The 15,062-nt window shown below is 46.7% G+C and overlaps 1 protein-coding gene across 1 annotated transcript in view; it reads right to left on the bottom strand.

The window, feature by feature from the left end:
- TCERG1L (transcription elongation regulator 1 like) overlaps positions 1-15,062 on the bottom strand; it is a 62,660-nt gene that overhangs the window by 43,796 nt on the left and 3,802 nt on the right. Inside the window, exon 4 of the mRNA XM_042818689.1 lies at positions 6,818-6,982. Within this exon, the coding sequence (XP_042674623.1) occupies positions 6,818-6,982 (165 nt within the window). The remainder of the gene's footprint in view (positions 1-6,817; positions 6,983-15,062) is intronic.

The following is a 15,062-nucleotide window of genomic DNA, read 5'->3' as shown; positions in this document are numbered from 1 at the left end:
CATCCCAGCAGCCCTCGCCCACACTGTGTGTGCTGGTGTCAGTGGGGCTCAGTGTGTGCCAGCAGCAGCTGTCCCAGGGGGCAGCCAGAACCCCCTCCTTGTTTGTAGGAACGCTCCCAGCTCACTCTGAATGCAGTAAACAGAGCAAAATTTGCAATGGAATCAATGAAATTCTATTTAGCTACCCTAGGGAAGCATCCACGGCACATTTTAAATTGTGGAATTTAATTAATTTTCCTGATTTATATGCTGGCCAACGAGCTAAGATTCATTTTACCTTATTAAATCTATTTACACTTTAGATAGCAGGGACAGATCGAGGAATACATCCAGCCAGCCAGCCAACACTCACCAACACCTGACTTTAGTTACCAAAGCCATTTGTTTCCCACTGTCTATCAGGCTGTCATCAGAGATGATGCCTTGGATAAAAGAAAAGCCCAATAACCAAAATCCAGCTTCCTGTTTGCTGCTTCTCTGCGCTCCATTGCTGCATGCTGCTGCTATGGCCCCAAACTCCTGTCTGCACTTTGTTTTCTTTTGGATGAACTTCCCCACTGGTATAGCAGTACCAATTTAACTGCTGATGTTAAATATAATAGCAGTCTTGAATTAAACTGAAATATGCTTTATGGGACTGCCGTTCACCCAGTGACTTCACTGTTACATCAGACAAACTGCCCAGGCCACTGATGACATCAAATGCAAAGCAACGTCCCTCCTGCTGCATCTTCCCAACATTCACATGGACTTCGGCAACAGGTGCTCCTTCCCCCTGTTCTGAGCACTGCAGACTCATTTGAGAAGGAAAGGTCCTCTGAAGGTCCCCACTGCCCTGCAGGAACAGGACCTGTAGCCCCAGCAGTACCAAAGCAGCAGTTCACAACAGATGCCTTTACACTGTCCTACTTTGAATCATTTTGCATGGCAGCACCATCACACGCTGTAGCTTTATTAAGTGCTAGAAGCACACAGAGAAGCACAAAGTTCCATTGAGGGCCACCCAGCCCTGGGCCATCACTCATCCTGCCAGGACTATTTTGTCCTTGCTGCCATTTGGCTTTTCCTCCTCAGACTTCTGCCACCCTTGCACTGAATCAAAATTAGCTAGGGGACTGCTTTAATAAACAGAATCTCAGCTACATTTCAGCCTGCAATAGAAAAAAAGCAGGAAATGAGAGCTGAAAACTCTTCCAGAGGGAAAACAATGCCTCCCAGCTGAAAAGGAACAGCACTGACTTATGTGCACTGCAAGGTGTGGGCAGCACAGCCCAGTGCCCAGAGCTGAGCCGATGCCTGCACCATCCCCAGCCTGCCAATCCAGGGGCAAGTGCTCTGCAGGTATCTTGGCAGTGGCAGATGCGTTCCTAGCCTCTGAAACACGATTCAAGCTCTCTACAGCAGCATCCTGGCATCGTCTGAAGGAAAAATAAAACAAAAAACTGCTGCTTGATTTAATAAGTGGTTAAACATATAGTAAATAAATCTGACTTTTATGACATTTACCAAGCAAACAGTCGGGCACGAATGGAAGGATTCGGGTTGTTTGCCTTTGTGGCTACATGGGCCATTTAATTATGCTCTTGCTATTGTCAGTACCTTGATATCTCTTTCCAGGCACTGAAGCAGCGTCCCCTCCTCCCCCAGCAGAACGATCAGCCAAAGGCCAGGGCCCACCCCAGGGCTGACCACACAGCCCTGCCTGGCAGCTGGGCACTCCATACACGCTCTGCAGAGATGTACCAACCAGCAGGAGGCAACTGGCACTCATGGGAAGGGGTCAGCTCAAAAACCGCTGCGCGTGCACGGCTTCCCTCGCACGCGTCAACACAGATACGAAGCTGAAAAGTAATTTTATGCTGGATATTAGCTCAAGCAGGAAGTTATCACTTTAATAACTATAAACATCCATTTGCTTGCTTCGTTACACAGCATTAAAGCTGGGCAGATCATTTACAACGAGCTCGTTAGAAATGCTCCGTGCGCCAAGATGAGTGGCTGTTACTGCTAGGCACACAAGAGACCAGGAGGGAGGGGGGAAGCTTCCCAGTACGTCAGTGCCACACTTCTGCTTGGAATACCTGGAACTGCTCCTCTGGTGATCTGAAAACATTACTACTTGTTCACATAGGACTATGAACTCCCGGGCTGTATCAGTTAGACCACAGGTGTGCAACATTTTGGCTCACCTGGGCCGCACTGAGCGAGGAGGAATTGCACAGACCTCATATAAAACATATGCTATAGTTAATGTATATACACAACATTTTTTTTTTTTTTTTAATGTAAAAAAGAGGACAACAAAAGCATCAAACCATTGAGTTGGACACTTACAATGCTAAAAAGACACACGAGGCAAGTTGCCACCCAGTGCACCACCATCACAGCCCCAGAAGCCCAGGCACAGAACAGGACAGGCCTCAGCCCTCCATTCAATTATTTGTTAGGAACAAATTTCCCCATCCCCCCAGTGTTCCCCCAGACAAAGCAGTGGGGAGGGCAGCACTCCAGCACAGCCAGCAGCCTTCGCTCCTCTACTGCAGAAGAAAAACCCTTTGTTTCCCCCCAAAAATACTGTCAAAATAACTGAGTAATTGTTGTTATGAAAATGTGTTTTGTATCAGCAGAATTCACTAATGAAGCAAGCTGACAGACACATGAAGGAGCATGTGGAAAGCTCTGGCACTGAGAGGTGTTTTGAACACACAGTGTTGCTTGGCCGCTAAGTTACTGATAGGAAAAATACTTAGTCACTTCCCAGCTGTTCCATGGCAGGCTGAACCATTAAATGTAAACCATTAAATAATTCTGAAAGGAAGAGAACAGGTGGCAAATGGCTTATATGGCAGATGGTGTCTTTTTTAATATTTGTACTGGCTGCTAATTTACAGAGTCCATAACTGCACGCTCATACCTTACCTTTTCCATTTGAATAATTAAGAAATGGGATGTGAAAAAAAAAATCCCCTCGCCCCTAATACAGTAGCCATAAAAAAGACATTTGAGATTACCAGCCATCCCATACCTGAAGCACCAAATAACTCTACATGCTAGGATTTTATTGCCTTTTTTTTTCCTAAGAGAGAGTCTTCTTCAAAGCCTTGGCTTGATAGCACTGGAAAATTAAGTTCTCTTCTTACCAGCAGAGCAAATGAGCACAAGGATGCAGCACAGATCGCTGCATAGCTGCTTTCCACAAGCTTTTATTTGGTCTTTATGTTAACGCTGGCACAAAACCCACGTTAACAGCAAGAATGGCATTAAATATTTAAACAGAACGTACAAGCAGAACCACCAAGAGATAGAAAAGGGGAAGAGGAAGAAAGGAAGAACTAACCTAAAGCTGAGCTCTGGTAGCATTTCTGGACTGTTCTCCATGTTTGCTCACTGATGTTAAACCACCTGCCCCAACGTGCAGCAGAAACCACAGAAACACTCTGCTCAGGTTTTTCACCATGACGACGACCAGAGCTCTGCAAAGCAGCTCCACACGTGCAGAGTGCAGACAATTTACTCAACGCTACCAGGTTCTCCAAGCAAGGAGAAACAAAAATGCCACTGAACAAAAGAACTGAAGCCCAGAGCTCTCCAGGATGCCAAACGCACCACCTTGTTGGCTTCACCCTGCTGGCTTTATCTGCTCCCAGGTAGCTCTTTACCCAGGGATTAGGAGTTTTCTGGCAGTGAGCATCTGGCACTTTTTATCTGTGCTCCCAAACCCAGAATGGGACATTGGCCACCACTGGCTTTGGCTGGAATTCCCTTTCACCACTTGAAGTAAAGTGGTGCCAAGCAGTCGTTCTGTCACAGCAGAAGTCCCTAACAATTACAGCTTTAACTGCTTCCAGAAGATATTCAGGACATCCATCATTAGAAGCTGGCAAAGTCACCCCTTTCCTTTGGTACTGCTTTTAGGACAGAAGCCTGCACTGTGGCAGACAGCAAACAGAGCAATGCATCCAACACCTCTGAAATACACTTCAGAGCTGTACCACAGGACTTGTCTGGTGTGGTTTGAGGCAGGAAGGAGAACGTGGGGAGGCTGCCCTGTACACTGCAGCTGCTGAGAGGCACACAGCAGTGGTGGTGGAGTTGGTATAACTTGGAGAAGAATGGTCAGTGGCCAAAAGCAGCTCAGCACTCTGCTTCACTATTGTTGTATAAGTTAATGACTGGGGAAGCCTCAAGAAAGCAGAATTTAATGTACAGAAAATGCCAGGCATACAGCGTGCTTTAAACCCTGCCTCCCCTTCAGCTAAAAGCATCATCGTCACGCTGACGTTATTAAAGACGACTCATGGATCTCGAAGAAAAACAGATCTGTGAGAGAGCATTATCTGCAGACCTGGGGCGGCTGCATTCCTCTTGCTTCATGTATGATTGATAGACTAACCCAGTAATTAATGAGCTTCCCATGTTCTCCTTGTTGAAAGTTTATGTGAGATAATGTTGTTAGAGTCACAGAACCACAGAACCACTCAGGCTGGAAAAGCCCTCTGAGACCCCCACCGTGCCCACAGCCCACATCCCTCGGTGCTGCATCCCTGCAGCTCTGAATGCCTCTGTGGATGGGGACTGCCCACCCCTGGGCAGCTGTGCCAGCACCTGGCTGCTCTCTGGAGCAGGCTGTGATACCAACCTGACCACCAACCATTCCTTCCCTCCAAGTAACACCAACTCCATCACGCTCTGCTGCGCATCTCCCAGCAGCTTGCACAGCAAGCCTCCCCGCTCCACTCTGTGCTAAGGACTCACCCCACACATCTTTCTTTTTACTCACACCTATCCCAATTCTGATTCGTTCGTTAGAGCTCATGAAAACTCCCATTCATTACTTTCCTTTTCTCCCAGTTCCCAGGTCTCGCCGCCATCCTCAGTGCTCCGCCGCAGCTCAGGAAGCTTTCCATCAAGCTCGTGTTGACAAAGATAATTTAAAGTGAACACCTCAGAGTCCTCTTCACCGTGAGCACAATAAAAAGGAGTTTCATAAAAATGTTTTATGTAAGCCTTTGCAAAGGAAATAGCCAGCCCTCCAGAGAGGATGATTAATAGAGAAAAATGGTTAGCTGAATCTTGAGTTTATTTTATATGTGCCGGGCATTTCCAAGCTTTCTTTCCTAAAAAGCTGCTATATATTCCGTAGGAGAACACACCCAGAAGCGTGTGCTGTACTGTGAATGATTGATAATGGGCTGATTGCTTGGGCACTCACAGCATGGTAGTTGATAGCCTATCACACAGTCATTCGAAAGGAAAGCAACAATTATCATGGCCTGACATGTTTATCACAGCAGAACCAAGCCACTTATCTTAACTCTATAGCTCCTTGATATTATAATATTCTATCGTGCCTAATACAATTCATGCAGGGCTCAGTGCTGCAGCTGTAAATCAGAAGTCCTGCAACTGCTTCTCCCAGGAATGCCCGAGCATCTCAATTCAAGGAAGAATACATCTAGCATCTAAATCTGTATTTCAGCACGGATAAAGAACGACTCTCTTACCCTCCAATTCTCCTGTAAGATGCTCATTTTCAGAGGGGTGAAGTGATCACTGTGGGTCAGAAAACATCCCATGGGAAGCCCTCAGCTCCGCTCCCCATGGCAGCACCTACAGAGCTCTGTGCTCTGCTGGCAGGATGGTCCTTTGTAACAGCTGGGAGACCGTATCCCTGCGGGGACATGAGCTCTTCACACCCTGTAGCCCTTCCCCGGTAGCTGTTTTTATCTGCACCATTATGATGGCTGCTCAACAGGAACGATAATTACAGAGATCCATTTCTCATGTGAAGATTTCATCTGAACACCCAATATCATAACTGCACACTTCCTGCCAATTTCAATCTCGCTGCGTTGTGCTGCGTTACACTTCAAGTACCAAAAAGATGGAAAAGGTGCCAAAAATACATTTTTAAACTCAATTGGAACACCGTGTTTCAAAAATATAGCCTTAAGCATCCAAAGCACAAATAGCTCCAAAAATGACCACGAAGACCTAGAAGAGGAGACTCACACAGCAGGGTGATGCTGCAGAGCCCCCCAGGTACCACATGCAGTGCCATGCAGAGGAAACAGCAGGTTTTGCAGTGAGCAACCACAGGCACATCATCCACACCCAAACCTGTAAGGAAGCGTGCAGAACCCAAGGCTACGTTCCTCTAGCAGGTTTTGTAAGGAAGCAATCTGCTTCTGTCCCAAACGTTACCACTGAGCTCTGCTCGCCGGTGACAGTGACAGGATCTGAGCACAGAGCTGTGGCAGGGGAAGGTTGGTTGGGTTAGGAGAGGGCTGTGCTACAGAGGCAGTGGGCACAGCTCCAAGCTGCTGGAGCTCAGCAAGCACTGGGACACCGCTCTCAGCCATGGGGTCTGAGGTTCATTGCTGCTATGTGGGACACGGGCTGGACTCGGTGACACCTGGGGTTCCTTTCAACTCAGGCTGATCTGCCATTCTGTCCCTTTATGTCAAACAGACATCTTTCAACTGCCAACATTGCAGCCAGCCCATTGGCACACAGTCCCAGCGCCATTAGGACCACATTTCCTTCCCAAAGGTGACAGAGGATGCAGCTCAGTTCACATACTGCCCACAACTGTCCCAGTATACTAAAAGATTACTAACGAGCACAAAATTTTAACACATGCTATCAGAGAACACCTTTAAGCAGTACCAGAGAAAACAATTTAAGCCCAGGTGTGTGTGCTCACACAGCAGCTGTGTGCTTGCAGCTACCAAAGCACAGCAGCAGAACGCACAGAGGCTGTCTGTGCTGCAGAGCACACGGTGCTGCTTCTCCACACCGACCCAAACAACCTTACCTGGGAAAGGGGAGCCCAGCACTGGGATCCTGAGGGGTGAGAGGGTGAGCAGGCGGCACTGTGGGATGCTGGATGGGGGTGGTCCTGGGGGGGCTTCAGCCTCCACTGCCAGCAGCGCCAGGCTTGGAGGGCTGCCCACTGGGCTGGGACCACGCCGGCAGCCACCTGCAGAAAGAGATGCAATAATTTCATTGGGATGGATGTAAGCATGCTTCCAGCATTCTGAATTAAAGGCAGCACAAACACACAGAACATTCTTAACCTTGCCTCCAACATCATGAGATAGGACTGCAGACTGCTGAGGTTGGAAGGGACCTTAATGAACATCTGCTTCTAATAAGATGTTGCACTTTGATAATGTTTCCAATGTCTCACAAAGCCATGCTAATTTCTTTAGGAAGCACTCGTAGCAGCACCACTGGTGGTTGGATTTAATGACCTTGAGGGTATTTTCCAAACTTAAGACTCTATAAAAAGGAAGCTGTGTTTCATGCAGTGCCTTTGGCAAGGCTATAGTGCTGGCACCATGGCCCCAGCCCTTCTTGCTGTTATTCTTCCAGAGCTCTGAGCTTTAAACCCTAGGCGTGAGAACACAGCCTTGCAACCTGAAGGGACAACACAAGGCAATATTGAGTGATGTATAAGCTGCGCAGAGTTGTTAAATTTAAATGATAAAAACCTCAATAATAGAAGAAGCCAAGCAGTTGAACGTATTGATCTGTGTTCACTTCATCTGTCATGGTTCATAACGATGCACAAACACCCATATCTGACTTTTGCTAAATAAAAGCTCTCTGATTTTAGATCTGAATGTTTGTGTTGCCCATTACATTAACCAGACATCAATGTTACCAGCTGGACTGCTGCCCTGCTCTGTGCATGCAAACAGCTAAGCTGTACAACCTTCATATGCAGGTGCCTTCACCTTGAGCACACACCATGCAGAAACTTCATATGATCGTAGAATGGCTCAGGTTGGAAAGGGCTTCAGTGCCCTCTGAGTGAAGAATTTCCTCTGAACAGCCAACCTAAATCTCCCCTCTCTCAGTTTAAATCCTTCCCCCTTTGTCCTGCACTATAAGACTGCCTTGAGCAGGAACTCAGCAGCTGCCCACAAAACGCAGGCTCAAACTCACTTCTGACTACATAACATTTACCTTGATGTCTGAGAAGCATAAGGGGAAGACCTTTGGAGCTCAATCTTGGCTAAATATCTTAAATAAACAAGAAAATGAGCAGTAGAAAGTCTTAAGGAAAAACCTCATTTGACAAACACCAGCTGTTACTCCCTCTACACTGAGCTATGCATTCAAAAATTAAGCAATCATTAGCTTATTATGTTATTTAGCAAATGTTTTCAGCTCATGTGGAAACCCTTCAGGCACTGAGAGCCAACTGTAGCCGAGCACAAATCCCTGCTTGATCACAGCAGACATTTCCTCAATCTGTTGGGTTTCCCGCACCTCTGCACCACTGCCGAGCCAGTGCCTGGCCCTGGGGGGCTCAGAAGGCACCAAGGGGCCTCACTGCCAGCTCAGCAGCAATGACTGTCCCCTAGAGAAGCCCCACCACTGCCCCACTCTGGACAGGGGACACAACCCAGCCCCACGCATCTCCATGGCCAGGTGCCCTGTGTGGGCCTTCAGACACCTGGATGCTCTTGCTGCCAAACATTCCTGCTCTCAGCTCTGGGGTAGAGGAAAGACGTTCCGTGCTTTAGGAAAGGAAATTGTTCCACTTACAGCTAATTGGGGCTCTTGAGACTATTCTCCTCAATTTCAGCAGCTCTGCTTCTCAATCTTATAATAAACCATTATTTGCCAACAAAATAAGCCCTCCGTCTTAGCAAAACAGAAGTCAAATATTTCCAGTAAGCAGCATAAAAAAGCTCCATTATTACTACTGGATATCACCTCCAAGAGGAATCCATTTCAATACTTGTATGAGCACTAATACATCAGGCATGCAGGCAAAGAAACACCAACAAACGATATCAACATCTTATTCGTTCCACCGTGGATAGATGAAAACTAGGTTACTCTCCCAAAGTCGCAATGGAAATCTCCAAAGACCTCATGTTCTGATTACTTGGACTGTTTTGGTGATTTTTGCATTCATTCACTTGAGAACAACCACAGGTGTTGGTTGGGTTCCGTGCTCCAACTGCACGAGATCACTGCCTGCAACCCAGCCACCTTCAGTGGGAGCAACCAATTGAACTCTTTCTGCAACACTTGGAAAACAAACATTGCAAGGAGAATTACTTTCCTGCCAGCCTCCTGTAGGGTACATGAGCAGAAAGGTTGTTCACTTCTCCACTGATTCTTCTTTTGGAGAACACACGTCTCCCATAGAGCTGAGCAAAGCAACAAAGCAACAGAATCCTGCATTGCCAAAACTGAGTAGAACTCCTGGAGCTAGCAGGCCATCCTTATTAAAGTTTCATCAGCTCCGTTATTAAAGTTTCATCAGCCAGTTGAAAGAGGAGTTTGGGTGATTTCCCTGCCTTTGATGAGGCTTCCACTTGCTCTCTCCTACTAAATAATTCCTCGACATGAGGATACCCCTGTAATTGTTAATACTGGAGCGCATCACTGCCTGGGGTCACCACACCTTTCACTGAGCCCACTGAACACCACCCATCCCAGCAGGAGGATCCCCCGGCTCAGCCTGCCCCATAGGCTGCTTCAGGATGGTTCTTCTCAGGAGCTGGGCACTTCTTCAGCCATTGGCAGGGGCAGGAAAGCAGCTCTTTGCAGAAACCAATCCCATTTCACTGGGAGAATTTCCAAAAACTTCTGGAAAGGGTTTTTTAGAAACACCCTTATTGACTGTTTACTCGAGTTTCAAGAAGCAAACGCCTTGCAAATAGGAGTAAAAAAACTCTCATCTGGATAATCTTGAGCAGGACAAAATTATGACCAGTGGCTTTTTCTCCAAATCTGTTTTTGCCAAGGCACATCCTGAGCAGCAGCACAGCAGCTGTCTGCCAGAACAACAAAACCCACATTGATGCTCTTTTCCAACCTTCATTCCCAGTGCTCTACAGCAGCAGTAGGGAAAGACACACGAGGTGGGCAGCACATCTTGGTGTGCAGCTACTGGAGAAGCAGCTGAACGAGCAGTGAGGGTTCTCAGATAACATACCAAAGGGAGTGCAGTGCAGAAATGCAGTGAACATGTCTGATCTCCAAACTCTGCCTGCAAACATGAGATCCCAGATGTTGCCATCTGTGTAGAAAAGGCTCTACAGGCACAAATATGGAAGTTTCTATTGTACCTTTCCTTTATCACAGCACATCATTTAAGTAAACTTTCTAGTTGCATCCAGAAGATCCATTTTCACATGGCAGATCCATGCTTGTCAGCTTCACAGCAAATCCTGATTGTTATTACATTCTTTCAGTCTGCTTCTTCAGTTCTGCCTACAGGAAAACATTTTTCCCCCCTCCAAAAAAACCACGAGTGTCTCCCAAAAGACCCAAATGAAAGAAAGAAAAGGAAGAAAATCAAACAGGTTTTACAAAGACCTTCTACAAAGTTAAAGGAACTTTCGGGGTGTCTTGATGAAGAATTAACTTTCTTTAAAGGAAACCTTTCTGACACAAATGGAGTTCCACTTCCAAGTGCTGATCTGCCTCTTCCCATAGAAGCAGACACCAAACACACGACCACGCAACGCCCAACTTATATCAAAGCTTTCCTTTCACCAGCAGTTCCATTTCAACACTACCCAAATGACCTGTGGTAGTTTAGGAAAAGGATTCCAAAACTCAGCTGTCAAAGTGCTGAGGAGCATCCTAAGGGATTTACAATACTTCCCGTGTATGCTTAAGGTAGTAAATATTTGGAAGGCTCTCAATGCACACACATATTATGAAGGCTGTATGAAAATAAATACCAATTAAACTGAGGTTGATTAAATACTTTCAACGGAGAGCCAGTGAAGCTAGTAACACAGAAGCCTTAATCATCACCTACAGAGGGCTGTATACCATTACCAGTTCTTTTCAAAGCAACAGTTTTCTTGCTTGTTTTCAACTTCTATTCATAAAATAAATATCAACCTGTACCAGCATCATTATCTCTAGATGACCTTTAAGATCTCTTCCAACCCAAGCCATTCTGAGGCTCAAGCTGGTTTCCCCTCATGCTAGCCCTGGCCTCAGGATCCCCGCTGGTTTCTGGGCACCATTACCACTGCACAGCCCATCCATGACTCAACATGCCACATCCAGGCACTGCACAATCCCAGCTGCTACTTAAAATGAAAAATTAAGTCTATCACTTGTGATCACAAAGACACTTCAGAACTGTTTGCTGAATCACAACCGATGCTGTTTAAACCAGCTGAAGGCAGAGGGAGGGTTTATAACCAGACAGTAACACTGACAGTGGATCTCTCAGGTCTAGTCCACCAGCTTGGGACCCATTCTGCAGCATAGGGTTGCCACTTATTGCACCAGCCTGCAATAAATCTTGACACACAGCACAGGTGTCACGGGATGCTCCTCAGTCAGCTCCTGCTGCTGGGCCAGGGCAGCAGGCAAGTGCTGAAGCACAGCCTTGGGGCTGCCAAACCTGGCTGCAGGCAGCACAGCACTCCAGCACCAGCCAGCACAGAGCACTCATCACCACCTCTAAAGGTGTACGGAAAGGCAGTCCAGAAGAAGGAAGCATTTGAAGGGTGAATTTATTGTTTACTATCCCTTATTCCCTTTCCCTTCTGTCTGTAGAGTCTTTAAGAGGAACAAAACAAAGTCTTTTATGTGACAGTTCTTTATTAATCTTATTAGGCTGTTATCAGTATTAAAACTGACAACTGTCTCTTGATAGCAAAAGAGAAGAATGTAGTTGAAATGAGCTACAGTGACTGCTGCTGTCTGATCAGCCCTCCCCGAAGATGAGCCATAAAAAGGAGGGAACAGGATAACAACAGTCTGATTTCTGCCTTAGATTCATTCCTCCCAGAGTCCTGGGCTCCTGGATATTACAACACTGCTTTCTCAGCACCTTCCTAGCCCTGGCCAGCTACACAAGGTGTGTGTTAAAGCACAAGGGAAGAATAGAGCAGGGCGAAAGTTGCTACTTGCATGAGCCATTGCAGGGCTGTACACAAGCCGGTTGCAGGCTGCTCCAGCCACAGCCCTGGAAGCTCTGTGCATCATCTGGGAAACCACTGGGTGCACAGAGAAGTACAGGGCTGAAAAGGGGGAGGATGGAAAATCCCCAGGTTTAGTAAGGCTGAGATTTACCAAGCAGAAAGACTGGAACATTTTCTTGTGAAGGAAGGCTGAAAACCTGGCAGAAGGAATCATACAGAATCACAGAATGTCTTGGGTTGGAAAGGACCTCAAGGATCATGAAGCTCCAACCCTCCACCATGAGCAGGGCCACCAACCTCCACATTTCATGGCAGCCCAGGGCCCCATCCAACCTGGCCTTGAACACCTCCAGGGATGGACGGGGCATCACAGCCTCTCTGGGCAGCTATTCCAGCACCTCTCCACTCTCTCTCTCTGTAAAGAACTTAAGGAAATCAAGCAGAGAATTTGCTCTAGCTGATAACCTTATGCACTTACAGAGAAGGAAATGGGAAGCATTACCTATACTGAGCCCACTGCTTCATATCAGCATGCTGTTTGAGCATCTAATCAGCCATATCACTCAGTGTGGGCACTGCAGAAGACTTAGCTGGCCACTTCCAACAGAACACCGACTTCCCTCATCAGCAAAGCACGTTCTGGAACTAATAGGTTTGAGACCTGAAGATGGAGCCACGGCTGCTTCTTGGCTAATTCTCTGCTGTCACTTCTTCACGTGCCAGCACTCACTGAACAGCACTTTGTAAGTGCACCAGTCCACCTGCAGGGCAGCACTGCCCCACCGCGTGGTGGCCCTGAGGCCACTCATGATTTTAACATTAGTTTCAGGTGCTTCTTGCAAGGAACTCGGTCGTTTTTTTCTGTCAAGCACAAACGCTTGGAAGACCTACAACACATGCATTTATCACACCTGCATTTACACTTGCAGAATTCAGATCCAGGAGAACCTGCTGGCTCTGCTATCTGAACTGCACGTGGTTTGGAATTTCAGGTGCTGAGCAACTAGAAGCAGTACTTATCAATCAATAACACGAGGCAATGGGTTGACTTAAATAGTGCATTTATCCTAATACAAAGAAAAACATATTGATTTTCCCATCTTCTGAAGCCAAAAGGGAGGGGAAAAAAAAAGTGTACAGCCTCTTATGTTTGTAACCTGGTATTGCACGTCTGCCAGTAAAAGAACCACTGACTGCTCATTTCTATGCCCACGTGCAATAAATAACAATACAAAAACCAACCAAAACAGGCACTGCAAATCACTGAGAGGGATGAGTTTCTCTATAATGGTCTCAGGACCAAGCAGGACAATATTACAGAGTAAGTTGGAACAAAAAGCTTTTTCAATAGGCGTATTGTAATGCAACCTCATTTATATCATCAAAGTGAAAATTAACTGGTCTTAACTGGAGCTGGAGGGTAGATAAAACAGAAAGCAACTAAAAGCACGGGCTTAACGAACAAAGCCAAAACTTCAGGAAGGCTGCAACTAAAGTCAAGTATTCCCAAAGATTTCACTGTGTGCTCCTCCCTGAAGTGCCTGAACTAAGAGAGCTGTGTGACATCGCAGGGTTGATCGGGTTCCCACAGGGCTGCTCTTGTGTTACAGACTGGGAGCTGTAGCACATGGCCATTAAATACAAAGGCATCCCATCTGAGGTGCCCCGAAGCTATCTGCTTGTATCCACAGAAGTAGAGCTTGCGCTCAGTGCTTCCCAGCTGTTTGGAGAGGATTTGTGAGTGGAGAGGCAGGAACCACCTCGGCAGCCCATGCAGACCCCACACATCTTCCGTTCTCCAACTCTCCTTCATTCTGACATCCACAATTTTGGGTCTTCACTTCCTCCACTGTTATCGTTCTGCCACCAACACCTTCACCTCCAGCTCCTGCCAGCTCCCCCATTCCTTGGTATCCAAGTTAGAGTACCAGGGGGATACAACGGCCCATCGGAGGGCTACAGCTTTTCTCCCCTTGGTACAACCAAGCTCCTTTCTGCAGGCCACCAACCCCACTGGGACACAAAACAGAATGCCACAAGGCAGGCAGTGTGTGCTTCGCATAACCCAGAGCTGTGCCAGCAGCTGCTTCTCCCCATGGGAAGCTCAGTGTTGAAGCCTGAGCTGCTCGGTGCAAAGCAGTTCCAAAAACACGAACCACTCAGGAGCACCAAGCTGCAGTGCTTTCAGGAAGGCTTCCAGCAGCTCCCCCAGCAGGGCAGTGCCAGACAACACAGCTAACGTGAGCACGTCTGACTTGGGTCCAAATGAGCCGCAGCTCCAACCATGTGGCACTGCACGATGCGGCAGACAGAAACCTTGATGCTTCCTCTGCACAAATACTCAAGCACTGCCTTCTTCCAAGAGACATAAAACAACTCCCACCATTTCTAGGCGGGAAAACAAAATGCCATTATTCACTTTGAATATCCCAAATTCCAAGTACATAAATTCATGCTCTGTAATATACTGGAGAATAACAGCAGAATCCTTTCCTTATGGAAAACACAGCTCCTAGTAGTTGGTATCTGTACTCACAGCTGCAAAATTATGTGCATTATCGTTCACCAAATGTCAGTGCTTCACATTCCTTTATCTTTGTAACACTGCTGATAAATTGAGGAAACAATTATATCATTACCGATAACTGCAGAAGGCAAACCTGCCTGTGAGATGGGCTTTCAGAATGAACACGGCCATGCAGCCTGCTAAAAGCTTATTAACTTCTCAGTTTAAGCCACTTACCTGAGCAATTTGCTCTCTGTATTTTTAATCACTTTTCATATTAACCATAAAAATTATACACTAAATACTTCAAGTACTACTATAATGCTTCCTAGGAACTTTAAGTATGTTTGGAAGCAGCTTCTCCTCCAGGCTGCAGTGCATGGATACTATAATTTCCCATTCTTGCAACAGTGTCATAAATGTACAGGTTTTAATTTCACGAGCTCTGGAGCTCACAAACTGCTTAGGATATTACTTGAATAGCATCAGCCGGATGCATTGATTGCATCGATGCAAGTTAACCAGGGGTCCTCATGCTCCTGAGGAACAGGGCAATAAATGCTGAGCACACTGCTGGAGGAGGAGCAGGAGCCCATGCCATGCTGGGCTGCACACAGGCATCAGCACAGAAGGTG

Source organism: Centrocercus urophasianus, unplaced genomic scaffold (assembly GCF_019232065.1).
Source record: "Centrocercus urophasianus isolate 14NV4802_14NV808 unplaced genomic scaffold, USGS_Curo_1.0 seq_17, whole genome shotgun sequence".
NCBI lineage: Eukaryota > Metazoa > Chordata > Aves > Galliformes > Phasianidae > Centrocercus > Centrocercus urophasianus.
This window is presented reverse-complemented; position numbering and strand designations above follow the sequence as displayed.